Source organism: Peromyscus maniculatus, chromosome 1 (genome assembly GCF_049852395.1).
Source record: "Peromyscus maniculatus bairdii isolate BWxNUB_F1_BW_parent chromosome 1, HU_Pman_BW_mat_3.1, whole genome shotgun sequence".
NCBI classification, from domain to species: Eukaryota; Metazoa; Chordata; class Mammalia; order Rodentia; family Cricetidae; genus Peromyscus; species Peromyscus maniculatus.
Genome location: NC_134852.1, coordinates 191,304,811 through 191,331,920, shown reverse-complemented (window position 1 = coordinate 191,331,920; position 27,110 = coordinate 191,304,811). Strand labels below are relative to the sequence as shown.

The window sequence follows — 27,110 nt, the reverse complement described above, 5'->3', positions numbered from 1 at the left end:
GATCACAAGTGATCAACTAACTTAACCTTGAAGCTCAGAGTTACAGCTTGTGAGTGACTAACCCCCAATTCTAGTTAACACATCAGCATACAAAAACATACCACTCAGGGTGCTGGAGAGACAACTCAAAGGTTAAGAGCACTGGCTGGCTGTTCTTCCAGAGATCCTAGGTCCTGAGTTCAATCCCAGCACCCACATGGTAGCTCACAATCTCTATGAGATCTGGTGCCCTCTTCTGGCACGCAGGCATACATACATGCAGACAGAACACTGCATACATAATAAACTAAAAAGAAAAAAAAAAAGATAGCACTCTGGAGATCCCAGGGACTCTAGGAATTATATGATAAAAAACAAGGAAGAAACCTAACATTTATAATACTATAATACAGTGCTTCCATTCATATAATATTCTGGAAAAGAGCTACTGATCAACAGTGACAGAGACTCATCATGATTTGCTGATGGCACAAATGTACATTATTCCAATTGTGTTGGTGATAGCACAGGTCTATACTTTCACAGGTTAAAACTTATCAAATAGGGTCTAGAGAGATGGGCCAGCCATGAAGACCACTAGCTGCTCTTCCACGAACCAGGTTCAATTCCCAACATCCAAATGGTAGCCCACAAGCATCTGGAACTCCAGTTCCAGTGGATCCAATGTCTTCTGCCCTTTTCAAGCACCAGGCATGCACATGGTGTACAGACATACACACAAGCAACCATTCACACAAAATAAATAAGATTAATTTAAAACTCAACCATGAACTTGAAATCTCTACATTGTACTATACCTAATTTATACCTCAAAAAGCTGTCTTCAAAATGTTTCTAATCTATCATCTATAGTTAATCATATATACATACCTCCAACTGCTGTTGTTCCATTTTAGTCAACAAAAATTTTGAGTAGATATTGCTTTTTTCAAGCAAATGCTGAAGTCTGCGGTACCGAATTTCAGTGGACTCTCTATCCCAAGACATTCGAGCCTATCCAAAAAAAAATATTCTGTGACACTAAATTTTCTACAGAGGTACATGGATCATTCAAGGCCATCCTTCTACATAGTAAATTAGGCCTGACTAAGTAAGTCCCTGTCACAAAACAAAATGAAACAAAGCAATGAAGATAAAATAGAATTAGAATAAAAACAAGAAGCAAAACCTAAAAGAACTCAAGCCACAAAAAGGAGGGTGAGGGAGAATAGAGGAAGACAGGAGGGGAAGAATTAACAAGTACAATGACATGTATGAAAATACCATATGAAGCCTGGCAGTGGTGACGCACACTTTTAATCCCAGCGCTCAGAGGCAGAGGCAGATGGATCTCTGTGAGTTCAAGGCCAGCCTAGGCTACAGAGCGAGTTCCAAGACAGTCTTCAAAAGCTACACAGAGAAACCCTGTCTCAAACAACAACAAAAGTACCACATGAAACCCATAACTTTTTAGGCTAATTAAAACAAAACCTTACTAGCCAGGGTCTACCACATCTTTATAAAACTTTAAAACTGCTGTTACCCAGGCATAGTGGCAAATGCCCATAATCCCAGTACTCAGGAGGTAGATGAAGGACAATCAAGAGTTCAAGGATAGTCACTGTTACATAGGGAGTTCCAAGCCAATCTGGGTTACATGAGATCCTGTCTCAAAACTATTAGAAAAACAAAAACAAAGCCTGTGCTATATGATGCCCTCTGCCACTTGATTCAGCCTACAAGATCATCACCAAATTCAGTCCCAGTTACTTGGATCAAAACAGTAACACCAAAATAAACCTTTTTCTTTTCTTATTTGTCTGTGTGCATGCAAGATGCGTAAGCATTTGCAGGCCTGGGCACCCACTTTTGAAGATGAGAGGACAACTTTCTGAAGTCAGTTCTTTCTTTCCACCTTTACATGGGTTCTGGGTTAGAGCTCAGGTTGCCAGGCTTGTACACCAACCAAACACTTCACCAGCTGAGCCATCTCACCAGTGCGCAAACCTCTCTTCAAAATTCAACATGCGTACTCTACTACTCATGTCTTATTAGCCCTTGCCAGCATTTTGTATTCCCCAGTTTTGCCTTTATGCTTTAGCTTTCTTTGAATAGCCCAGGCTGACCTCAAACTTACCGATGACCTTGAATCGATTCTCCTGCATCTACCTCCCAGGTACTGGGATTACACATGGGCCACCACACCCAGCTAGATCACTGCATTCATGTCACATACATTTTGGAATTACAAACCTAATTTTTGTATTATTTTTATATAATTTATTTATTGAGTAATTTTCTTTAACTTTATGGTATGGATGTTTTATCTACATGTATGTTTTTGACACTTGTGTGCCTGGTGTCCAGAAGGGGACTGGATCCCCTGGAATTGGGGTTACAAAGGACTGTGAGCTACCATGTGAGTGTTGGGAATTGAACTTGTGTCTTTGGAAAGGCTGCAGGTGTGCACAGATGCCAGAGATGCCAGATTCCTCTGGAGCTGGAGTTATAGGCAGTTGTAAGCCACCCAACATAGGTTTTAAACTCAAACTCAGAATCTTTACAAGAGCAATGACCCACCTCTCTAACTCTACAATTTTTAAAATACAATTAGAAATAACTCTATCTTCATCATAAAATAGTTGAGGCATCAATGAGTAAACTAAATTGAAACTAAAATCTGATTTTTTTCTTCTTTTTTGAGACAGTCTTACTATGTAACTCTGGCTGGTCTGGAACCAGGCTAGACTCTAACTCACACCTGCTTCTGCCTCCCAAGTGTGGAAATTAAAGGCATGCACACACCACCATGTCCAGCATGACAACCCTTTTTTTTTTAAAAAAAAGATTTATGCTGGGGGTTGGAGAGATGGCTCAGCGGTTAGGAGTACTGACTGCTCTCTGACAGGTCCTGAGTTCAATTTCCAGCAAACACAGGGTGGCTTACAACCACTTATGAGATCTGGTGCCCTCTTCTGGACTGCAGGGACACATGTAGGCAGAACACTATACATAATAAATAAATAAATTTCTAAAAAAATTTATGCCAGGTGGTGTTGGCACACACCTTTAATCCAAGCAGGTGGATCTTTGTGAGTTTGAGACCAGCCTGGTTTATACAATGAATTCCAGGACGGCCAGCGCTACACAGAGAAACTGTCTCCATAAACTAAGATTTGTTTTAGGGGTGAGAAAAAATTATTTTATGTGTTTAACTCTTTTGCCTGTATATATGTATATGTAACACACATATGCCTGATACCTGTGTTGTTGTTCTTAAGAGGATTTTTGATCACCTAGAACTGGAGTTATAGATGATTGTAAGTACTCATGTGAGTACTGAGAACCAATCCTACAGGGATCCTCTGAAAGCGCAAGTAGTGTTAAGAGCTGAGCATTATCTCTAACCCGGTGACTTTTTTTGATAAAGCGTCTTGTTATGTAGCCTAGGATAGTCTCAAACTTGCAGCAATTCTCCTGCCTCACTCTCCCAAGTGTTGTGGTTAATTTATAGGTGTGAAGTACCATACCCAGCACTGTTTCTCTTTAAGACAGGATCTCATATAAGTCAAGCTGTCCCCACAACTCTCTATATAGCTACATATCTGAAGATGACCCATGTAGGGAATAACCTTGAATATCCGACCCTCATGTCTCCACATTCCAAGTGCTAAGATTACAGGCATGCAGCCTAGTGTGACCTTACTCTTAATAAATCTTAAAGTTTAACAATGCCAGAGCCTCGCTAGTTTGAGACTAACTAGAAGCATATGATATGTTCCCATAGCCACTCAGAGAAAACAAAACAAAAGGAGTTAAGAATGCTGACTGGCAGGGGCTAGGGAGTTGGCTTATTTGACAAAGTGCTTACCACGAAAGTATGAGGACCTCAGTTAGGACTCCTGGAACCCCATAAAAGTGGGATTGGAGATGTTAGCAATCCCAACACTGGAAAGGAGGAGTCAGGAGGACACACACACACACACACACACACACACACACACACACACACACACACCCAGCTTGTTGCCCTATCTAGCTGAAGGTGTGAGATGATGTTCCGTGAGATTCTGTCTCAAAAAATCAAGTAGCATGCAGGGAGATAGATCAGTGGGTAAAGGCCCTCAAGCCTGACATCTGAGTTCAATCCCTGGAACCCACATAAAGGTGGATGGAAAGAGAACTGATTCTATAAAGCTGTCCTCTGACTTCCACACAAGTGCCAAGGTACACAGGCCCATGCACATTAATAATTCTTACTTAAATGGAGAATGAAGACACCTGACATCAACTTTCGTTCATCCTCCATGGGCAACACAAACACACAAATAAATGGGCAGGAGCACTGACATATAAAGTAATTAACATGAACCATGTGAGTCATCACTTGTTTCAGGATAGATTAGTTCCCAAATTAAGCAGTTTTCTATTTAGGCTCAGTTAGTTCAATATCCCAGTAAGGTATATTTCCTTTCATGAAAGGGCACAGTTGGAAAGGAAGGGAACTCAGGACCCGAGTTCAAATTTGTCTTCAACACTTACTTTTTGACCAACTGGCTCAGTTTGCTCATTTGTAATATGAATCTGGGCTGGAGACGGCTCAGCGGGGAAAGTGCAACTGCTCTTGCAGAAGTTCAAGCTTGGTTCCCAGCACCCATGTCGTGTCAGGTGGCTCACAACCAGCCTACCCTAGCTCCAAGGCATCTGCAGGCACTCCAGACTCAAGTGCACATACCCCTCCCACCCACCCACACATGAATAAACATTTCAAAACAAAGGAAAAATGTTTTAAAAAAGAATATAAGCCAGACAAGGTGGCACAGGCCTATAATTCCATACCTGAGAGGCTCAGACAGAAGGATCAGCCTGGGCTACAAAAGTAAGACTAAAAACCCCAAAGATAAGTCATATTATACTGATAGGCTGAAATAAATTCAAGGTAACTAAGGATTTAAGAATTTTCCAGGATTGTATCACTCTCTTTCTTGCTTTCTCAACAATTAAGCAGCAGGGGGGGACTTCATAGTACTAAACAAAAACTAAATTGTCCAAATATTATAAAGTTGCTTTTACTAAGTTATAAAGAGTCTATTTACAGAAACTACAAATACTCTAACTTGTCATGAATATATACACTTCAATTTTGGCTAAAGAATTTTATTTATAGAAAACTAAAACAAGTTGATCACTTAGGTAGCAAACAGTAATTAACTGATGAGAAATCATTAGGAGCAAAGAATGGTAGCACACTCCAGTAATTCCAGTTCTGGGAAACCAGACCGGGGCATCTTGGGGTGTGGAGGCCAGCCTGAAAACCTGAATAAAACTGTCCCCAAAACAAACAAAATAGAAAAGGAAAAAAAAAAGAGGAGGAAATAATCAGTAGACCTGGATTTCAGCCCAGCCTTTGATTGATGCCAATATCTATCATCTCTGTCTAGTAATTATGACTCAGGGTGTTAAAGATTAATTTGGGCCATCAGGCATTCAGCGAAGGTACATATTTAAAAAGCAAATAGAGAAGATGGCAAAGGAAAGCATTCACCAGTGATTGCAGAAGAATCTTAATAATTAGTCAAAAAGGCAATCTTGAGTGAAACGTTCACTCAAGATATGTTGTGACCACCCCCGCCCAAGACCTCAGAAACCTATCATTCAAAGCACATGCCAAGATTTCATCTTTACACGAAGGAGAAAGACCGAGGTGACCAGGCTGCTTTGAAGTTCAAGGAAAGACCAAGCAGGTGGTGGAGGACCGCCCGCGGGGTGAGCCTCGGGTCCCGGGGCTCTCACCTCTTCCAACATCTTCCGCTCCCTTTCAAGTCCCGCAGCCTCGAGCTGTTCTTCCTCCTCCAGCATGGCTGGAGTAATCACGGCAGGTTCCGTCTGCTCAGCCATTTCTGGGGCTAAGGGCCCTAAGGGGAGGGATGGGGGTGCTTTCAGAATGGGATCGAAGTCACAGCTCCTCCACTCCCAAGGCCACGACTCTCTGCTCCCTCCCTTCCCAGACGCACTGGAAGCAGAAGCCGAAGCAGCAGCCGGGACCCAGCTCCTGAAGGGGTGTGCAGGGGAGACTGCTGGAAACCCTCTGCTGCAGCCCGGCAGGCGAGGTGGCCGGCGGCGCTGCGCTCGCCTCCCCACGGCTCCCCACGCCTCCTTTCCCCGCTCAGCCCCGGCCCCGGCTGGCTCCCTCCCGCGACGTGCGCCGCAGCCACCCACGCCGCCGGCTCACCGCTGCTGCTCGCGGGCTGCTCCGCAGGCATGGCTGGACACCCGACGGGACCCGCTCGCCTCCTCCGAGCGCCTCAAACGCCGCGCACTAACTCCTCACAGCCAAGCGCTCCCGGCCAGCTCGCTCTATCCCCCGGCGCGAGAAAAACGCGCGCTTCTTCTTCGCGGGAAAAACCCCATCATCTCGCGAGACTTCCGGCTCCCCGCCCACTTTGGACCGCGGCTCACGAGATTTAGGAGAGTTGGTCTTTGCGGTCCGCCTCTCGGCGGCGGCCGGGTCGAGTTAAGCCTTTAACCTGGACCAGAAATCTTGGGGAGAGTGGGTGTTGCAGCCTCCAGCCTCGAACTTCTCCCGTGATGGGGGAGACTCCGCGGAGCGCAGGAGGCCAGAGTGTCTCTTTTTATTTACTGATGGCTCCGAATTGTTCAGCGGTGTGCAGGAACTTTTGACGCAAGACCTTTTCACACGCTGACGTGATTGAATACCTACCCCCAATCGATGGTCCCTTCGGTAAGAAAACTATGCTGCAGGTCGAGGTTAGGATGGCAGAAACTGCCAAGCTCGCAGTAGTTCGCATTTTTGTAAAATTCCTTCCCGGATAACTCTGAGGATGGCTGGTTTGTAAGCAGGGATGAGAAAGTAAGGTTATGGCTAATTTAGGGTGAGATAAAGGTAATGAATGGGTGATAAACTGACTGGAAAAGACAAGACTGAAACGGGCTGGAGGTGTAATGCTTGCCTAGCAGGCGCTGAGCCTTGGGTTAGCCTCAGCGCCTCCTTCCCTGGCTTGGTGATGCATTCCTGTCATCTCGCGCAGGGCAAGTCCAGGCAGCAGGATTAGGACTTTTAGAAAATATCCTTGGTTACTAGCTAATTCAAAGGTACCCTGGGGGACATGAAACTTTTTTAAAAATATCCGGAAACTAAATGGAGCACAAATAAAAATGGGTCCTGAAGTGTTTTTCTCGTGGCTGTTTCTTGTTTTGGTTTCAACTCCTTTTCTTTGCAGTCCCTTTTGCATGTTAGGAGAAAAGCCCTGCAAGTTGTCCCCTAATCTCTGAGTATTATGTGGCATTTGTAAGCCCACCCCCACACCTCTAAACAAGTATAGTAAATAAAAATGTAAAAAAGAAAAAAGTTAAGAAAAAGGATATGCGTTTACAATACACCATAACCACCTTCAGAATCCTCTTTTTTAAAAAAAACAGGCCGGGCGGTGGTGGCGCACGCCTTTAATCCCAGCACTTGGGAGGCAGAGCCAGGCGGTTCTCTGTGAGTTCGAGGCCAGCCTGGGCTACCAAGTGAGTTCCAGGAAAGGCGCAAAGCTACACAGAGAAACCCTGTCTCAAAAAAAAAAAAAAAAAAAAAAAAAAACCCAGATTTTATTTATTTATTCCTTTATTTGAGATAGGGTCTCACTGTGCGGCCCTGGCTGGCCTGGAACTCAGACCCACCTGCCTCTGCCTCCCAAGTGCCAATATATGCTACTGTTGTGCCCAGATCGTGACCCCCAGAGAGACCACCCAAGACGAGCATGCCGGAATGCAAAAGCAAGGTTTAATTCTGGATATCCAAAAGCAATACAAGCCTAGGCAGGGACTTCGTCCAATACATCCAACGCAGTGGAGGCTGGAGGAAGCACCCACCTGTCTGCAAGCTCAGTTTTTAAAGGGAAAAGTCACAAGGTTACATCATTTAGGGGTGCTAGTACAGGTACAATTCTGATTGGCTCGCTTCTAGGGACTTCTAGAAATTACTTCTAAGGGAGTGGTTGCCCGCCACCATTTCTCATTGGCTGCCCTCAGGTGGAGGCATTTCTGTGATCAGTTACCCTGGAAACCAGGGAGAGGACATTCCATAGTCTGGCAGGCATTACCTCGTGACTATCTTGTGGCTCTGTACTTTTACACTTCCTGGTTTCTGGAATCTGAACTGACTGGTCTCAGTAACTTATGGCCTGTTCCAGTAACTTATGGCCTGTAGCTAAAAGGAGCAGTCTTAGGCCTTTAGTTTTGGGGTGAAAGCATTTTGGTCTTATTTTGGTTCCACACTACCATGCCTTGATGATCAACTTCCCTCCTAGTTCTTAAGGAAGAGTAGGTTGATTTGCTCACAAACAAGAGATGGAGCACAAGGCAAAGTCATCTGGTTCTCAAAGGACAGACATCTGCTCTTGGCTGCACACTATTAATAAGTGCATTGCTACATTCCTTTCCTGACCCATCTCTGCTGTTTGTGCAGGCCAAATACTCAGACCCATAAGAAAAATACTGTCCATCCACTTTCCAGGGCCTTGGTGCAAATGGCTCCAGTGCAACAGAAACTGCAGCAATGAACTAAAGCTACTAAATCTTTATACATAGGTTACTTAAATTCCAGAACTGGGGGCAGAAAAGGTTAATGCGAGAATGGGTGGTTCTTTTAGATTGGGTATTTGGATGCCTGAAGAAAAAAAAAGGACAAGAAATGCCAAAAAGCCAATCAGTCCAGGGTAAGAGTTACCTAGACAGAAACTAACAAACACCAAGGCAGAAATAGCTCAGGTAATGTTTGAGTACCAAAAAGAAGGCTACTGTGGGAGCTGGGGAAATGGCTCAGCAGTTTGCATGTACGGCCCCTGCAAATCACCTGAGTTTGTTTCCCTGCATGCATGTCTATGGCTGCCTATAACTCTAGCTCCAGGTGACTAATTCCCCCTGATGGCCTCCTTGGCTATCCACATACTTGCTTAAAAACCACCCACATAGTCATAAATCAATTTTTTAAAGATGACTAATGATAAGCAGAGTTGGCAAGGGGGCATGTCACAGAAGGAGGTAGATAACAAGATATCACATTGGGATTTTTCTTCTAAAATATAACAAGTTATATTTCTCTACCCTCACAAAATGTCTTGGAAAACATTTTATATGAATGGCTTCACTATCCACCCAATCAGATTTCAATACCAAACCTAACTATTGCTCATGTTTATACTACTAGGTCTCCTTCAAACAAAGGCAGACTTCTCCCAATTTCCCAATAATAAAATTTGCAAATCTAGCATCTGAATTACCTTTCACTCCCTCATTTTCTCTTCAGGATAGAAATCCTTGAAGCCTACTCCAGGAATCTTAGATTAACATTCCATTCTCCAGGGTTCCTAAATGCTCCCTGAATTCTTTCCGTTATTATTCAAATACTTAAGTCTCTCTTGGAGGAGGAGTTAGGTTTTTGGCAACATCAGTTCTCCCCTTTATAGCGTACTGTAGAACTATTTACACTTAGCTAGGCATTATTGCACACAGCTTTAATTCCATCACTCAGGAGGCAAGTGGATCTCTGAGTTCAAGGACAGCCAGAGCTACATGGTGAGTCTCTAAAAATCAAAACAACAACAAAAGAAATGTTACACTTGCTAAGGACAAAGCAAGCCTCCATAAGGAAATCTACGCCTGCATCACCCAGGAATTTGGACCAATTTCAGATGAGCTAGGAATCCCCATTCCAGAGAAACCAAGCCCCCCAAAAGTGCAAACACCGCAGTAGATGTATCAGGCATTTGTTGGCATTGCTATTAATTTACCTGGTAATGTCAGTAACATTATTTGAACAAATTCTTATTTGAGTATAAAAAAAAAAAAAAAAGAAAACTGTGGGCTTCAATGGCAAGCCAGGACCAGGACTTAAGGGTGGTTGTCATCCCGTGCTGCCCTTGAACTGTCCATTATGAGGCCTGTTCTCTGATAGAAAGATGGAACTAATGGCTGGTTATAAGCCAGAGTTATCTCCTTTTGTTATAAAGCCTAATGGCTGGTGAACCCCTGTGAACAATTTCAGAAGCCGTATCCTAGTCAACGATTTATTCTTATTTTATGTACATTGGTGTTTTGCCTGCATGTATGTCTGTGTGAGAATGTTGGATCCCCTGGAACTGGAGTTACAGACAGTTGTGAGCTGCCGTGTGGGTGGTGGGAATTGAACCTGGGTCCTTGGGAAGAGCAGCCAGGGCCTTTGACTGCTGTGTCATCTCTGCAGCCCCAGTCCTAGCAATCTTAAACCTCACTTATCTCTGACAAATCTGGTTAGCATTGTGCTTATCTTTGAGTGATTTTGGAGGCAGCACTCCCTTAACTAAATTCTGTTTTGTGTGACTTAATGTCTCCTAAGCAAAGTTTATTAGTAAATCCTCTCTAATATCAATTCTATTACTCCGAGTTTCTTTCACACCATTATAACTCTTTTTACTGTCAAACTATTCATATGGGCAATAAATATTTGGCACTGTTGTGGTTTGAAGAAAAGAAAAAAAGAAAGAAATGTTATACTTAACTGGGCTTTGGGCTTGGTGGCACACACCAGTAATCCTAGCACTAAGAGGAATCTGAGGTAAGAGGATTGTTACAAATTTGAGGTTAGCCAGGGTCACAAACTGTTTTTCAGATCAACCTGAGCTACTTAGTGGCTCACACCTGTAATTCCAGTTGCTTGAAGCCAAAGACAGGAGGACTGCTGCCTTGAGGCCAGCCTGGTTAACATATAGGAGTCCTGGGCCAGCAAAGGCTAAGTAGATGTTACTGGTGTCCTCAGAGTCTGGCCTGGATGTTTCCAGGCTTGTGGCTTCCTATTCAGAGAACTGAAAAAAAATCCTGCAATGTGTCAAGGAGACTTTACTCAATGCAATGGTATAGGACAGAATTAAATAATTGCCAAGATTGACAGTAGGCCACATGAGGGAGGTACTCAGGGATCCTGATTATTGTTTAGGGCTTCCTTTAGGGTTTGGAGAGGAGGAGTTTGGTTGCTAAGGGGTGTAGTTTGCATGGTTTCTTTATTTTAACACACTTAGATAATACAGGCCTTTGCTTACTGAGAAGTCCTATCCCTAGTGCATTGGGTTTTAATTATATACATACCCAATTGTGTGCAGACAAGATGGATTATAGGAGATTGAGAACATAGGTTGCCTTATTGCTCATGCACCCAACATCAATCTAGGCCAATAGGTTTTTCTTCCTTCCTACCCAGATACATTGGGAACATGTTCAATAGATGGTCATTAGTGGGGGAAGAAATCAATTTTCTTATTTGGAGTGGGGTATGTGCAGATGGAGTAGGTAGGTGTCCTGGGTTGCTAACAGATTCCTAGATGCATTGTTCAGAAAGGAGTATATATGTGTGTATAATATATACAGGTAAGGGTGTCAGGCTGCAAAATGCATGATTAGAAGAGGGATATGTGTTTACATCATAAACCAAGTGAAGTCCCAGGATGCTAGGATATCTCCTATGCATGCCTGCTGCAGAGTGACTCCTTGTATTACACACACACACACACACACACACACACACACACACACACACACACACAAGCAAGTATCTACACCAGCATTTTATTTTATATTTTCGAGACAGGGTTTCTCTCCATAACAGCCTGGCTGTCCTGGAACTCACTTTGTAGACCAGGCTGGCCTTGAACTCAGAGATCTTCCTGTCTCTGCCTCCTGAGTGCCAGGATTAAAGGCATGGGCCACCACTATCCAGTTTTTTACATTAGCATTTTAAAACTGGTACCTCCTATTGATTCTTCAACAATTGGTTTCCACAGTCAATCAACATTAAAGTACTTATTAATATAGTTACCTGCCTCTTTCTCTGATGCAAAACTTACTGGATATATCTTAGTTTTTATCTCAATCTCACTGCACAAGTGAATGGAAGTTCCTAGGGGGGAAAAAAGCCCCACCTGTATGAAGATTCTAAATGGCTGATTAGCTAATTGTAATATAACTATACACCAGGGCCTGGGGAGATGGATTAATCGCTAAAGTGCTTGCCAAGCTTATGAAGACTGGAATTCAGACACCCAGAAACCCATGTAAAATGTTACATGGAGACAGTGGCCCGTGTGCAGTTCCAACCGCAGATAGTGGAAAACGGGATCCCCATAGCAATCTGGCTAACAAGACCAGCCATATCCCTAAGTTCTGGGTTTGACCTCAATGAGTAAGGTGAAGAAACCTCCACATACAAGCACATAAATAAACACCCCCATTCACACATGAAAACATACACATGCACATGTGCTCAGGGACACACACACTACATACAGGAACAAATGGAAAAAGAAAACAAAAACAATGTAACTAAGATGCAGATCCATAGCCAGAATTATCTTAGGTTGTCTTTAGTCCCCTTGATAGTCAGTCACACCATCTCTATCTAACCTAACATATTCTACCAGGTAGAACCACTGGGATGTGTTCTAAGCAGATCATAGCTTCCACAAACCCAAAAACAAAGAATATCCTCTGCTTGCACCAAAAACCCACAGCAGAGCTGCTGAGTCTGGTGTTACACACCAGCGGAGACAGAGAAACAATTTGTAGCCTAACCCAGTAATTGTGATGCCTTATTTAAACAATTACAGACTAACTCCTGATGGCACTGTACCAAGTTGCCAATCTCAAGAGAGAATAGAATTTTAATATTTAACTACCTCCATGGCTGGTCTGGAATTTGCTATAGAGACCAGGTTGACCTAGTACTGGGATTAAAGCATGCACCTCCAGGCCCAACCCAAACAACGTGCATTGTTATTTTGCCTATATGTATGTCTGTTTGAGAGTGTCAGATCTTGGAGTTATGACAGTTGCTAACTGCCATGTGGGTGTTGGGAATGGAACCCGGGTCCTCTGGAAGAGCAGTCAGTGTTCTTAACCACTGAGCCATCTCCCCAGCCCTCGGTCTCTCTTCTGTCTTCTCTCTCCTCTTCTTCCTCTCTCTCTCATTTGCCTGCTGTGTTTCTGTTCACATTGTCTGTTCCTTATTGAAACTTGTATGTCACTCTGGTGTGGTCAATGTTTACACAGACCTTGGGCTGTCATTACTGCCACAATATCCCCTGCTTTATTGTAAGCTACCTATGTGATGTCCACACTAATATGCTGATTTATGGCTCTTTTATGGCTATAGAATGTGTGGCCGCTTTCATGGGCAAACATGTCATTTCAGACACCTTGAATTTTTTCCTGGGCCACAGTCGCTCATATATGAATCAGAATAAACTTATTTTTTACCCTAAGGTAAAAGCTGTGTTTTGTATCAGTTTAACGATCCACTGTGGGATCCCAAAGACAACCCACTTTCCTTGGCAGTATGGTAGGCACCAGATACCAGTACCTTTGTTCCTAGTCCTGTGTGTTCCCTTCTTGTGTAGCTGCCCAGACTTTCCTTTTGGTGTGGCTGGTGGTCTGGGCTGGTATTGGAGGTCCACTCACTGCTTCAGACAGGAACTGAAGCATGTGTATGAGAGCATTTGACAGCACCTCTACTAGCATTTAGCCTTTCTCCTTCCATCCCTCCAATGGAAAAACTCTTGTGTTTTTCTTGTCTCCTCACTCCTGCAATTCTGGTCCTTTTATTGGAAATTTTGGGAGCATCTAAAACCAAAGTGTGTTGCCACATGCCCCTAATTCTAGCACCTGAAAGGTAGAGTTGAGAGGTCACAGGGTTCAAGATCCTCAACTACTTAGGGAATTCAAGGCCAGCCTCAACTACATGAGACCGTATCTCAGAAGAAAAAAAAAGTGCTTAATCCTAAAAACACCAAAGAGAAGAGGTGCTTGTTCCCTACAACTCAACAGGATGGAACTGTCAATTGAATCCCCAGGATGTACAGCAGCCGACCAGGAAGAAAAACAACACAACACACCTCACTCCTAGGTTGGAAGAGACTCTACTGGCTCATAAAAGAACACATAAATAAGGAGTGACCACCCAGTGTTCTACGCCCCTTGACATTTCTATAAATATGCAGGCAGGCCACGGTGGTACACACCGTTAATCTAGCACATGAGAGGCAGAGGCAGGCAGATCTCTGTGAGTTCTAGGTCAGCCAGGGTTACATAAGACCCTGTCTCAAAAACAAAACAATACCAAAACAAACAAACAACAAAAAACAACCAACAAGTTATAAACTTCCGTTCTTTTTTATATATGTGTATGGGTGTTTTGTCTGCATGCACCACATTTGTGCAGTACCCTCACAGGCCAGAAGAGGGTGTCTTTTTGGACTGGAATTAAAGAACATTGTGAACCAACCATGTTGGTGCTGGGAATTAAACTTGGGAACTATGGTAAAACAGCTGAGCCATCTCCCCAAGTTATAAAGTTATTCCAAAAGGGAAGAATCAGGGCATCACAAGGAATAATAATATCAAAACAAAACCCAAACCCAGCAGTGACAATACCAAATTCTATAGACTAATGTCCAACATCTGACACTCACTCATGGTAATTTCTAAGTCTCAAAGGGTTTAGGCAGCTCCACCTCTCCAGCTCTGCCATCCACAGCACATGAAGTTTCTCTCTTAGATTTAAGTTGGCTCCACTCTATATCTGTAGCTCTCCCTGGCAGACACACCACAGTCCTGGCATCTTCAATATCCTGGGTTCTCTACTGTAACTGAGGATTACCTTCAGCAATGGCCTCTTGGGGACTCTGGCCACATGGTGCCAAGCCTTAATTGCTCACCATGACCCTTTCATGCCTTCAATTCTCACATTGCCAAGTTCTGTGAGGATCCATCTCATCAGCCTTGCCCCCTTGGATCACATCTGATCCTGGGGAACTACATTCCTATTATCTCAATGAATCGCAGGAAGTTATACCTAAGTGGTACTGATGTCTTATAATCACAGCTCCAGCATGATCAAATAACACAAATTGGTAACCGGAGTATCACATGACTGGCCTCTGGCCCAGTTCTTGATAAAGTTCTTGCTCCCTACTGAAACCTCATGAGCCAGGCTGCTCATAGTACCCATTTCTCTCAGCATTACTATCTTGCAAACTCTCACAAGAACAGCCCACCTAACTCTGCCTCCAGCATTCAACAGTTTCTCCAGCCCAAAATTCCAAATGCTTTTATATTCTGTCTCCAAAAACAAGGCATAAATTTCACACGGCCAGGCCCATCAAGTGATTCCACACTCTCAGTACCAAGTTGTGTCCTAGTTCATTTGTTGCTGGGAAAAATAACTTGGACCAAAAGCAACTTGGGGGAGAAGACGATTTATTTGAGTTATAATTCTAGGTCACAGGCCATTATTTTGGGGAAGCCAAGGAAGGAACTAAAGCATCTAGTCATATATCCACAGTCCAGAGCAAAGAGAGAGGGGAAAAAAATCATATAACTATGGATATCTACCTATTATTTATCTATCTATCCATCCATCCACATTTGTTTGCTTGCCCTCATCTAGCTTCCTCCTGCCTTATGTAGTACAAGTCCCTGCCTAGGGAATGATGCCACTCACAACAGGCTGGGTCTTCCTACATTAATTAACAAGACAATCCTACAGACATGCCCACAGGCCAATCTGACCTAGACAATTCCTTAACTAAAATTCTTTCTAGGTGATTCTTGGTTGTGCTCAATTGAGTTTAAACTAACCAGCACAGTATGGAATCCTGAGTTCTCACAAGTCTGGCCTCTTGTCTCTACCCATCACTAACAAATCTGGTACATGAAGAGATGACAATTGTATTGGAAAGAGGAATGAAAATGAGCTATATTGTTATCTGAAGATGGGCTGAATGATAAGCGCCACCCCTACCTCCGCCACCTCCATTTGAATACTTGGTCCCCAGTTGAACTATTTGGGAAGGATTAGGAGGTATGACCTTGTTAAAGGAGGAGTGTCACAGGGCTGGAGAGATGGCTCAGAGGTTAAGAGCACTAGCTGCTCTTCTAGAGGTCCTGAGTTCAATTCCCAGCAGCCACATGGTGGCTCACAACATCTATGAGGTCTTGGTGCCCTCTTCTGGCCTGCAGACATACATGCAGACAGAACACTGTAAATAATAACTTTTTTTTTTTTTTAAAAAGTAGGGGTGTCACTAGAGGTGGTCTTTGAGGTTTTAAAAGCCTATGCCACTCCCAGCTAGCTAGCTAGCTAGCTCACTCTCTTTAGTTATCTATCTCTGTCTGTCTCCCTCCCTCTCTAACCACCCCTCTGTCTCATGCCTGTAGACCAAGATATAAACTGTAAGCTACCTTTCCAGCATCATGCTGGCCTGCCTGCTGCCAAGCTCCCTACCATGGTGATTATGGACTCACCTTCTGAACTATAACCCCCAGATTAAATGCTTTCTTCTATAAGTCGCATCAGTCTTGGTGTGTTGTCACTGCAGTAGAAAAATGACTAAGAAGACTTCTGTAATATTTGTTTGTTGACACAGAGTCTAGTATATGGCCCTGGCTGGCCTGGAACATATATAGACCAGGTTGGCCTTGAATTTGCAGTGAACTTTGGATACGTGAAAGCTCACATGTACACACAAAAGAAAATTCTTAAAACACAAGAGTGTAGACACAGAGAAATGAGGTTGGTGTAGTTAAAGAGTATTATTACATGCGTGTGATTTTGAGTTGATTTAAAAGGCTGCTTTACTCATCTGATACTTTCACTTCTTTAGACCAAACTATTGTCTGCATTATTCTAACTTTAGGTAAAATATTCCTATGCCCATGCAAATTTTATTGCAGGTACAGAGAGAAAAACCAACTCAAACCCAGATCATGATGACTAATAATATTGATAAACAGAGGGGAAAAAATGAAAGCATTTCCTCTAAAATCAGGAATGAGATAAAGGTGCCCACTGTCTCTGCTCTTAATTCAATATAATACTCTAAGTTGTGGTTGCAACAAAAATATAAAGAAAAGGCATGCAAACGGAAAAGGAAGGCACTGAAGAATTTCTGTTTGCAGATGCCATGATTCTAAAGACCCCACAGACTCCAGAAAATCCTTAAGACTTAATGAACATTTTTAGCAAAGTAATCTTTTATTGGGCAGTTTGTTTGTTTGTTTGTTTGTTTGTTTGTTTGTTTGTTTGTTTGTAGACAGGATCCCTGTATGCAGCCCCGGCTCTTTTGAAACTCACTACATGACCAGGCTGTCCTATAATTTACAGAGATCTGCCTGATTTTGCCTCCTAGGTGCTGGGATTAAAAACATGTGCCACTACACTTGGTTGGGCATTTCTTACTTTAGAATTACCTACTCGCCTGCCTGCAAGGTGGATTCACTCCTGGTCAGATCAGAGGACAACTTCAGCTGTCTACTCCAATCTGTATTCGTGAGTGTATTTCCTCAATTTATATCTTAATAAATCCTGTTAGCCACTGGAAAAAAAAAACCTACCTACTCAATAGTAGTACATTTATTGATTGGATTATTTTGTTACATGATTTTGGAGTTCTTTATAGATTCTTTTTTTTTCCTTTTATTTTATTTTACAATACCATTCAGTTCTACATATCAGCCGTGGATTCCTTTGTTCTCTCCCCTCCTGGCCCCCTCCCCTTCCCCCCTGCCCACTCCCCATTCCCACCTCCTCCAGGGCAAAGCCTCCCCTGAGGACTGAGATCGACCTGGTAGACTCAGTCCAGGCAGGTCCAGTCCCCTCCTCCCAGACTGAGCCAAGCATCCCTGCATAAGCCCCAGGTTTCAAACAGCCAACTCATGAAATGAGCACAGGACCCAGTACCACTGCCTAGATGCCTCCCAAACAGATCAAGCCAATCAACTGTCTCACCTATTCAGAGGGCCCGATCCAGTTGAGGGCCCCTCAGACTTTGGTTCATAGTTCATGTGTTTCCATTCGTTTGGCTATTTGTCCCTGTGCTTTATCCAACCTTGGTTTCAACAATTCTCGCTCATATAAACCCTCCTCTTTCTCACTAAATAGACTCCCGGAGCTCTACCCGGGGCCTAGCCGTGGATCTCTGCATCCAGATTCCTCAGTCCTTGGATGGGGTTTCTGGCACGACTATTAGGGTGTTTGGCCATCCCATCTCCAGAGTAGGTCAGTTCTGGCTGTCTCTCAACCATTGCCAGCAGTCTATTGTGGGGGTAACTTTGTGGATTTCTGTGGGTCTCTCTAGCACTCTGTTTCTTCCTTTTCTCATGTGGTCTTCATTTACCATGGTCTCCTATTCCTTGTTCTCCCTCTCTGTTCTTGATCCAGCTGGGATCTCCCTCTCTTTTTCCCTTGACCTTCATTACTCCCACTCATGTCCAGGTTGTTCATGTAGATCTCAGCCATTTCTCCGTCATTGGGCAATCCTCGTGTCTTTCTTGGGGTCCTGTTTCCCAGCTAGCCTCCCTGGTGATGTGAGTAGCAGTCCAGTCATCCTTGTTCCACCTCTAGTATCCTCCTATGAGTGAGTACATACCATATTTCTTTCTGAGTCTGGGTTATCTCACTCAGGATGATTTTTTCTCGATCCATCCATTTGCCTGCAAACCTCATTGTTTTTCTCTGAGTAGTATAATCCCCTGCTGAATTATATAGTTGGTTAAGATTTCTCCCATTTCTATAAGCTGCCCCTTTCCTCTGTCAGCGGTTTCCTTACTGACTGTTGGCATTGTTTCCTGTGCTACTGGAAACCTTCTTAGAGACCTTGCCTATGGCTTCAAGTATTTTCCCCTTAGCAAGTTCATCATTTTAGGTTTAAAATTAAGGCCTTTGTTCCATTTTGAAATTATTTTTAAAATATTTATTTAATTCTATATGTGTATGATGCTAAGTGTACCATGTCTGTGCAGGAACTCCTAGAACTAGTACAGACAGCTGTGAGCTGCCATGTGGGTGCTGAAAACCAAACCTGGTCCTCTGCAAGAACAGAAGCACTCTCAACTGCTCAGCCATCTCTCCAGCCTCATTTTTACGAAAGATGAGATATAGGGATCTAATTTCCTTCTTCTACATACGGATATCCAGTTTTCCCAGCACCATTTATTGAAAGAGGCTGCCTGTTTTCCCAATGTTTGGTTTTTGCTATTGTTTCTAGTAATTTTTTCCCTTATTTATTTTGTAGGTATGTTTGTGTTCCAGTGTGTGTGTGTGTGTGTGTAGAGGTTACAGAACCTGTGAGAGACAGGGTCTCAATGTATTGCAGACTGGCTTTGACCTTAAATTTCTGAGCCTCCTACTCCTATCTCTGAAATGTTGGGGTTGGCGATGTGCACTAGCACACGTGGTTTGTGTTGTGCCAGGGACCAAACCCAGGAATTTGTGCGTGCTAGGTAAGCACTCTCAGTCAAGTAAACTGTATTGTCAGTCCCCAAAATACACTTTAAAAACTTAAGTGTATGGGTGTTTTGCCTGCCTGTATGTAGGTATATCCATGCATGCAGGGCCCATGGATCCTCTAGAATCCAACAGGTTGGAGTTATGGACACTTATGAGCCACCATATAGGTGCTGAGAATCAAACACGGATCCTCTTGCTCTGAGTCACCTCTCTGGCCAGCTAGATGTAGCACACCTTTAATCTCTTTTGAGTTGCCCTGAGTGGTATGCATAGTGAGTTCTTAGGCCAGACCAGCTAGGGATACATAGACAGACTTTGTCTCAAATAAATAAACTAACAATGCCTGCTGTGTGGGGTCATGTGAGTAACTACATACAAACTGCCTGTTTATGTGCTCAAAGGGAACGAACATGGAGGACAGTATGTCAGCTTCTCTGAAAGGCTCAAAGTACTGACAACCTCAGAAATCCCTCAGAGAAGAAAACTATCCCCTGCCAAAAAAAGTTGTTCCTTTTTTCCCTAGATGTTGACTAAACCTGATAGCACCAAAATAATGAAGACTCATTTCATCATAATTTGCTTACAAGTTTTATTTTCATAGTAATTGTTGCTAGTGGTTTTTAGTGAATTTCTTGTATTTACATTTTATATACACATTTATACTTGGAAAGTAAAGAAACTGTACAATAAAAAAAATGACAAAAAGAAATACAGAACGCAGGACCACCTCAGGAAACTAATACCTGAAAGTAAAATTAAATCCAGGCCAAGTAGTATAAGTTCAGAGATTACTGCCAGAGGTTAGGTGTCCTTTATGAGGAACACCAATATCAAGGGACAGTCCCCAGAGTTAAAAGCTCATCCTAAAACAAAACCTATTAAGACTCTAGAAAATCCCTCAATATTTTTATTATACTACCAGTTTCACTGAGCCAGCCCTTATGATAGGAATTAATTCTTCAGAGTTCCTGACGCTAGACTGATCAACCCATAGGGTAAAAATATATGGACACCCTCTGGTCCCATACTCCTAAGGCAGTTTACTATACCATAAGGAAGAATCTCTGGCTAGTTAGTCTAAAGACATATATATATATATATATATATATATATATATATATATATATCCACTACTAACAGAAATGTGTGCTTCTATGTTGTATCAAACCAAACTGTAACATCAAAACAGGATAAATCTAATCAATAACTAAACGGTATTTTGTACAGACATTAGATATTATCCATAATACTCAAATGATTTAGATTAGGTTCAAAAATTAAGTATAATAAATTTAATGCCAGTTTACCAATGATTAATAATTTATCTGAGATGCCATCAAAAAGACTAAGAAAAAAGGTAAAATTACTTTTACTATTATTCCCATCAATTAGAAAAAAATATGCATAGTTTCACAAGTCTTAGACTTAGCTATATAAGATTTCAAATTTCAAACTGAAATTAATAAAATTGGTTTCTATAGATAGAAGATGGATTTTAACTAAAAAATTCAAGTCTTGTAAGTAGTGTGTTATCTAGAACTCTTAGCATTCATTGCTTTTTTATTCTTACTCTCAGTCACGTCTTCAGACCACTAAAGTGCAAAAAGACCTTCCATTCTACCAGTTAGTTTTTTAATGTTAAGTTACTACATAACAATTTGTCGGACAAGAAACAAAAAGGCTAAAGTTCTTCTGTGATAGAAATTCCTTAGAGAAAGAACTTCTCTTCAAAAACAAAGGGGCACAACACTGTGGCAAACACCATAAACAAAACAAGAAACAATGTCCCACCAGCATTTCCAGTTCTAGAGGTCAGAACTGCCCTAGCCTACAGGAAGCAAGAGCTTCAGCAACTTAAATAACCTACAATGTAAGTTGCTTACTACTGGTCTACAATAGCTTCAAAAGTTCAGAACTGGAGATAATACACATATCCATATCTTTTTTGGAGGTTAAAGTAGGATTTAACAACCCCATTCTGACCCCCAAAGTGCGTTTGTAGTAACTGTTAAAAAAGAAAAGATATAAAAAAAAAAAAAATTGAAGTTTCTGTTGAAGCTATTTTAAAAAAATTATTGCATTTAAAATATTCACTCCAAATTATGGAGTATGTAATAGCCATCTAAACTTTTTCCTCTGAAAATGGCTCTCCTAGGTACTTTGTTGTTAATACTGTCAATAAATTACGTATTTCATTTACTTCAGCCATGGAACTTCAACTCAGCAGTTTTCCAGATCTTGATCCTTCTCTCCAACACTTCCTTCCATGCTATCAGCATAGGAAACAGGAAAGTCTCCCCCAAAACTAGCTTTTGCATTTTAGTTTGTCCTTCACTCCAATGTTAGCTCTTCAGAGCAGGACTGCTGTTCTTATCCCCTTCTTTAATGTCCTTCGTGACAGATGCAAAGACCTGCAAATTGCATGAAACAGAGATTTAGATAAGCCTAGGCTAGAAACACAGAAAGTTTTTCTGAAACACTGACATTCTCAGGCCCTCACACCACCCGTTTAAGATGTCTGTGGACAGGGTCTCCCATAGCCCAGCCTGGCTCGGACTTTGCTATATAGCAGAGGATGACTGAACTGCTGGGCCTCTTGCGGCCACCTCCTCAAGTGCTGACATGACAAGTAAATACCACCATCCCAGGCTTCAGGTTTCCTTGGAGTTTTTGTTTGCTTTGGCTTTTCTTGTTTCTGTTTTACATTTTATTGCTTCGTTGGTTGTGTATAGGAGTATGTGTGCATGCCTTGGTCAGCACAGCTCGTGTGAGTTGACTGTCTTCTGCACATGGGTCCTGGGGACTGAACTTGACAGCAGGAACCTTTACTTGTTGAGCTATCTCCCCACCTCTCCTTTTGTAAAAGCCCAGTTTTACTGAATATAATTAGAGTCCAGTTTTCACCAACTGCAAGTTACTTTAGCATTACTGGAGCTATACTGTATTTCATTTCAAGGGCAATTAAGCTAAGAACTTTAAAGGTAGTTTGTGTCATCCATGGACTAAATGACAATGTTTACTTTATATGTCATTTAACTTTACCAGTATATGTGATTCTTCTAACAAGACTACGCATTTGAAAAGCAAGGACCTCTGGATGTGGTTGCACATGCTGCATTCCCAGGACAGGAGGGTCACGGGTTCAAGGCTATGGTGGCTTGAATAAGAATGGTTCCCACAGGCTCATATATTTGAATGCTTGGTTGTCCTGGAATGAGAATACTTGGGAGGGATTAGGAGGAATGGCCTTGTTGGAGGAGGTGTGTCACTGGGGTGGGCTTTGGGGTTTCAGAGGCTCAAGCCCGGCCAGTGTGTCACAGTCTCTTCCTGCTGCCTGGGGATCCAGATGTAGAACTCTCAGCTACCATGTCTGCCTGTGTGCTCCTCATCATGAGGACAATGACTAAACTGAAACCGTACGTGAGCCCCAATTAAATGCTTCCTTTTATGAGAGTTGCCAAGGTCACGGTGTCTCTTCACAGCAACAGAGCACTGAGACAAAGGACAGCTTCAGCTGTACTGTAAGATCAAGTCTAGCCTGGGTTAAAGGAGACCCTGACTCAAAACAACAAAAAGCTAGGACCATACATAAGGTTCTTTCTGTTGCAAGCTTTTAGTACACAGCAGATGGGGGTTTTTGGTGTTTTTTTTTTCCTTTACATTTATTTGTTTGTTTGTTTGTTTATTAACTTACTTATTTTGGGTATGTGTGAATGTATCAGCATGCATGTGCCACAGTGCATGTATGGAGTCTTCCATCATGTGGGACCAGGAATTAAGCTCAGGTGGTCAGCATTAGCATGCATGTGCCACAGTGCATGTGTGGAGTCTTCCATCATGTGGAACCCAGGAATTAAGCTCAGGTAGTCATAGTTGGCAGCAGGAACCTTTACCCATGAACCATCTCGACAGTCTCATAGCAAGGGTTTAATACAATTTGTGTCTGTTTGAAATATCAAAGTAACCCTATGACTGCTTTGGTAAATAAGTGACTATTGTAGGTGGCAATTCACTAAAATACCTCAGGATTTATATAAAATAAAGCTGTAAGTTTAGAAAAGAGAAATCCATTTTAAATCCTTCCATCTCAAAGCCAAAAATTATTTTTTAGTTTAAGCACTAACATCTGTGATACAGAAAACTGCTTTACAAAAAGTCAACAGATAATTTTAACTATTAAAAGTTAAAAAAAAAAAAGTCACTCTACCTGAGTCCATTTTTTGGTGCTATTCTGCATCTGAATGGCTGCAATACAGCTGAAGAGCTTTTCCGACGTGATATCTTCTGGCAATTTGGTAAGAAACTGTGCTATATGAATAAAGTCCATCTGTAGGAGTATATCTTCATATAGCCGGAGGATCCCTAATCCAGTCCTAAATAAAAATTCCTCTCCATCTCTGCAAAACACATCCCAGACACGGCAAGCCAGATCAAGTGGCAGTGATTTGCTGTACAATGTGAAGATCCTAAAGTGAAATAGGAAATAGTTATTGCACTGTTTAATTTATTGAATTATTCACTCCATCAAGTGTCACTATAGAAAAACAAGTGCACAGGGATAAAAGGACAATACATTATAATGTCTTTTTTCAAAACTTGAACAGTGGTAAATTAAGCAATAAGTCATGACATTAAGTAAATTTACAACCTTACACGGAGACGAGGTCTGGAGTAAGCCAGAGAGGGTAAAATAGCTTAATAGTCAGAGCCATGGAGCTCTGCAACCAAAATGTTTGAGTTTGAATCTCTAATTTCCTACTTTGTTATGTAACACTGAGCAAAATATTTAGTTTTGCTATACCTCAGATTCCTCATTAAAGCAATAATACTAATATTACCTATTTTAGGGCTGTTTTGAAAATTAAAGTAGTACAGTCACTTTCTCATCTTGTTATTGTTGGTTGGGGGCAGACAAATTCTCACTATGCAGCCAGGTTCCTGCTTATAACTCATGCTCTTCTTACCTCTGCCTCTCTCAGTGCTGGGATTTCAGGCATGCACTACTATATCCAGCTTAATCGAGTGTTTAAAACAGTGTCAGATATATAAAGAATGCTCAAGACTTGGAGTGTAGCTCAATCCTAGAGAAGCTTGCTAGCATGTGCAAGGCTATGTGTTTAATCCTCAGCACTACACATACCAACCAAACCAACAATGACGAAGGTGGGGATGAGAGAGGAATAAAAAGGGAGGAGAGGGCAGAGAGAGAGGGAAGAAGCCAGAATACACAAAGGAAGAGGAAGAAGGCCCAAATGACTAGGAAGACACTATTTGGTAAAGGTCATTATTTGCTTATTCATTTTTCTACATCAAAGCTTATAGCTAGCTTGGGTTCAGTGGTAAAGCACCTGTCTAGCATGCAAGATACGATGGGTATCATTCCCAGGATAAACTAAATATGGTGGCACATACCTGAAATTCTAACACTTGGGAGGTAGAGTAGGAAGGTCACCCTCAGCTACATAGGAACTCTGAAGCCAGCCTGGACTAGAAGCCCTGTCTCAAAATTAAATAAAGTTCCATAACCACTCTTTACTGTTGACAACTTGACAATCTCCACTTTAATATATATATATTTTTTAATTTAATGAGTCTGCCTGTATGTATGTCTGTTCATGCAGTGCCTGAGGAGGCCAGAGGAGGGCACCCAATTCCCTTGGAGTGGAGTTACAGACACTTGTGAGCCACCCTGAGGTTGCTGGAAACTGAACCTGGGTCTTCTGGGAGAGCAGCCAGTGTTCTTAACTACTAAGCCATCTCTCCAGCCCCAAATTCTCCACTTCTTACCAAATTCACCAATGAAACTAAAAACTGCCTGTTGCTTACCACAGAAACCCTCAAAATTAGAACAGAACATCCTGGATATAAGAAAATAAATATTAGCATCTAAATAATGAATCATTCCTCTTTCAGAACTTCGGATAAAGCTTTAAAAAACATCTTATTAATATAATATAGTTTTTTCTGTGTTAAGAATAAAGAAATTGCCATTAGCTTTTTCTGAGATATTAGTATATGCTAGGCATTAAAGAATCCATCATGACGATTCACTACATTTCAAGGTATTACTATACTTTCTTTTTTAAAGAGAGCATTAATTAATTAATTTATTTATTACTGTATGCATGCACACACGTTTGCTATGGTGCCTGTGGATATCAGAGGACAACATTGGGAGTTGGCTCTTGGCTTGCACCTTGTTGAGGCAGGGTCTCTCTTGCTTCTGATGCTGTGGTGACTACTCTAAGCTAGCTTCCTAGTGATTCTCTTGTCTTTGCCTCCCATATCACCACTGGAATGCTAAGATATGTGCCACTGCATCTGGCTTTCCATATAGGTTATAGGGATCAAACTCAAGTTGTCAGGTTTGTGTGGCAAGTGCTTTCCCATGCTGACCCATCTTCCAGTCACCTCTTTTTCTCTCTTTTATTTAAAAAAAGACATATATATATATATATATATGAATACATAATCTTTATTTTATATATCTGTGTATTTATATATGTGTATATATATTGTATAATTATGCATATATGCATAATTCAAATGTGTGTGTGTGTGTGTGTGTGTGTGTGTGTGTGTTTCAAGACTACCTTGCCCAAGAAGAGCAGAAGGTGCTGCACGCTCTGGTGCTGTAGTTACAGGCTGTGAAGCTGCTCAAGCTAGGTACTGGGAAATGAACTCAGGTTCTCTGCAAGAGTAGCATACACTATTTTTTCTTAAAGGACTGCATCACCACACCTAGCCAGAGCATGCACTCTTAACCACTGAGCAATTTCTACAGGTTCTCTCCTATTCCCTTTTATAAAAACAAACAGAAACTGATTTCAAGCCAGTCTATACTTGTTTGGGTTTTCAAGAGAAGATTTCTCCTTGTAGCCCTGGAACTCACTTTGTAGACCAGGCTGGCCTTGAACTCAGAGATCCTCCTGTGTCTGCCTCCAGAGTGCTGGGATTAAAGGCCTGGCTCCAGTCTGTTTTTAAATACATCCCTACAAAATGTGGGACTTTTTCTATTTGTGAGAGAAAGATTCTTTTAAATGTATAATCTCATCTATCATATATCCTATAGTTCATAAAAAACAGAGAAAGTTATATTTTTATTTCCTCTTTACTGATATTTATGTCTATTAGTGACTTACCAATCTATCAAGTATATATCTGGTGTAAGACTGTATGACTTGAAATGAAGAAATAGTTTGGACAGGTTTTCCTCAAAGAATACCTCAAATGTTGCAAAATACTTCAACATCTATAAATAGGAAAAAAATCAATAAAATTACAAAATAATCTACTACAGAAAGAGAACTCCTTAACTTTAATAGCAAACTTTATTAGGGACTCTTTTGAGTCACTTCAAGTTTTCCTAAAATTATCACTCAATGAAAACTTCATCGATTTGATCAGACTATCTCAGTCTTCCGTGTTTTTTACTCTAAGCAGACATTCAGAACACAGACACATCTGAGCCAAACGGTCTATCGTCAATGTTCATACCATGCCGTGATCCACCCGGAAGAAGGCCAACTGGCATGGCTTATTGAGGAGATTCGCAAATGCAATGAAGGCGTCTGCTTCCTCCAGATTGAGAATGAGCACAGCCGCAATGAAGGACATGCCTTGGACCTTCAGGGGAAGGGGATAAAATGGATTCAGGTCATTCTCCTTTAGTTACCCTCCTCCAAACTTACAAACTATAATAAGAATTTGCTAGTTTCCTTTTTCTGTCCCAGTAAAGCAACTAGTAAGAAACTGTAATAGTTGTAAATGTCCCTAAGTTTACATTTCTTGTTCATGTGCTAGGGTTTAACAA

The 27,110-nt window shown here is 41.8% G+C and overlaps 2 protein-coding genes and 1 long non-coding RNA gene across 8 annotated transcripts in view; 1 reads left to right on the top strand and 2 right to left on the bottom strand.

The window, feature by feature from the left end:
- The window catches only part of Hells (helicase, lymphoid specific), a 37,422-nt gene extending 31,026 nt beyond the window's left edge, over window positions 1-6,396 (bottom strand). Inside the window, exons 1-3 of one of the 2 annotated variants that reach the window (XR_013048349.1) lie at window positions 6,212-6,396; window positions 5,773-5,894; window positions 871-993 (exon numbers count right to left, since the gene is read on the bottom strand). Coding sequence is in view for 1 of the 2 variants with exons in the window: in XM_042263126.2 (XP_042119060.2) it covers window positions 871-993; window positions 5,773-5,894; window positions 6,212-6,242 (276 nt within the window). In the remaining variant the exon portion in view is untranslated. The remainder of the gene's footprint in view (window positions 1-870; window positions 994-5,772; window positions 5,895-6,211) is intronic. The other variant, XM_042263126.2, reaches the window with a different exon arrangement.
- Window positions 6,397-6,443: 47 nt separating this feature from the next.
- Window positions 6,444-26,850, top strand: LOC121823658 (uncharacterized). Its single transcript, XR_006065154.2, has 3 exons — window positions 6,444-6,721; window positions 17,199-17,338; window positions 26,741-26,850. It is a non-coding gene; the product is annotated as an uncharacterized LOC121823658 (long non-coding RNA).
- Window positions 19,873-27,110, bottom strand: part of Tbc1d12 (TBC1 domain family member 12) — a 90,350-nt gene continuing 83,112 nt past the window's right edge. For all 5 annotated transcript variants that reach the window (XM_042263137.2, XM_042263133.2, XM_076563018.1 and 2 more), the window contains 4 exons: window positions 26,795-26,923; window positions 26,440-26,549; window positions 23,505-23,763; window positions 19,873-21,708 (listed from right to left, as the gene is read on the bottom strand). In XM_042263137.2, the coding sequence (XP_042119071.1) occupies window positions 21,640-21,708; window positions 23,505-23,763; window positions 26,440-26,549; window positions 26,795-26,923 (567 nt within the window). In that variant the 3' untranslated portion in view covers window positions 19,873-21,639. The remainder of the gene's footprint in view (window positions 21,709-23,504; window positions 23,764-26,439; window positions 26,550-26,794; window positions 26,924-27,110) is intronic.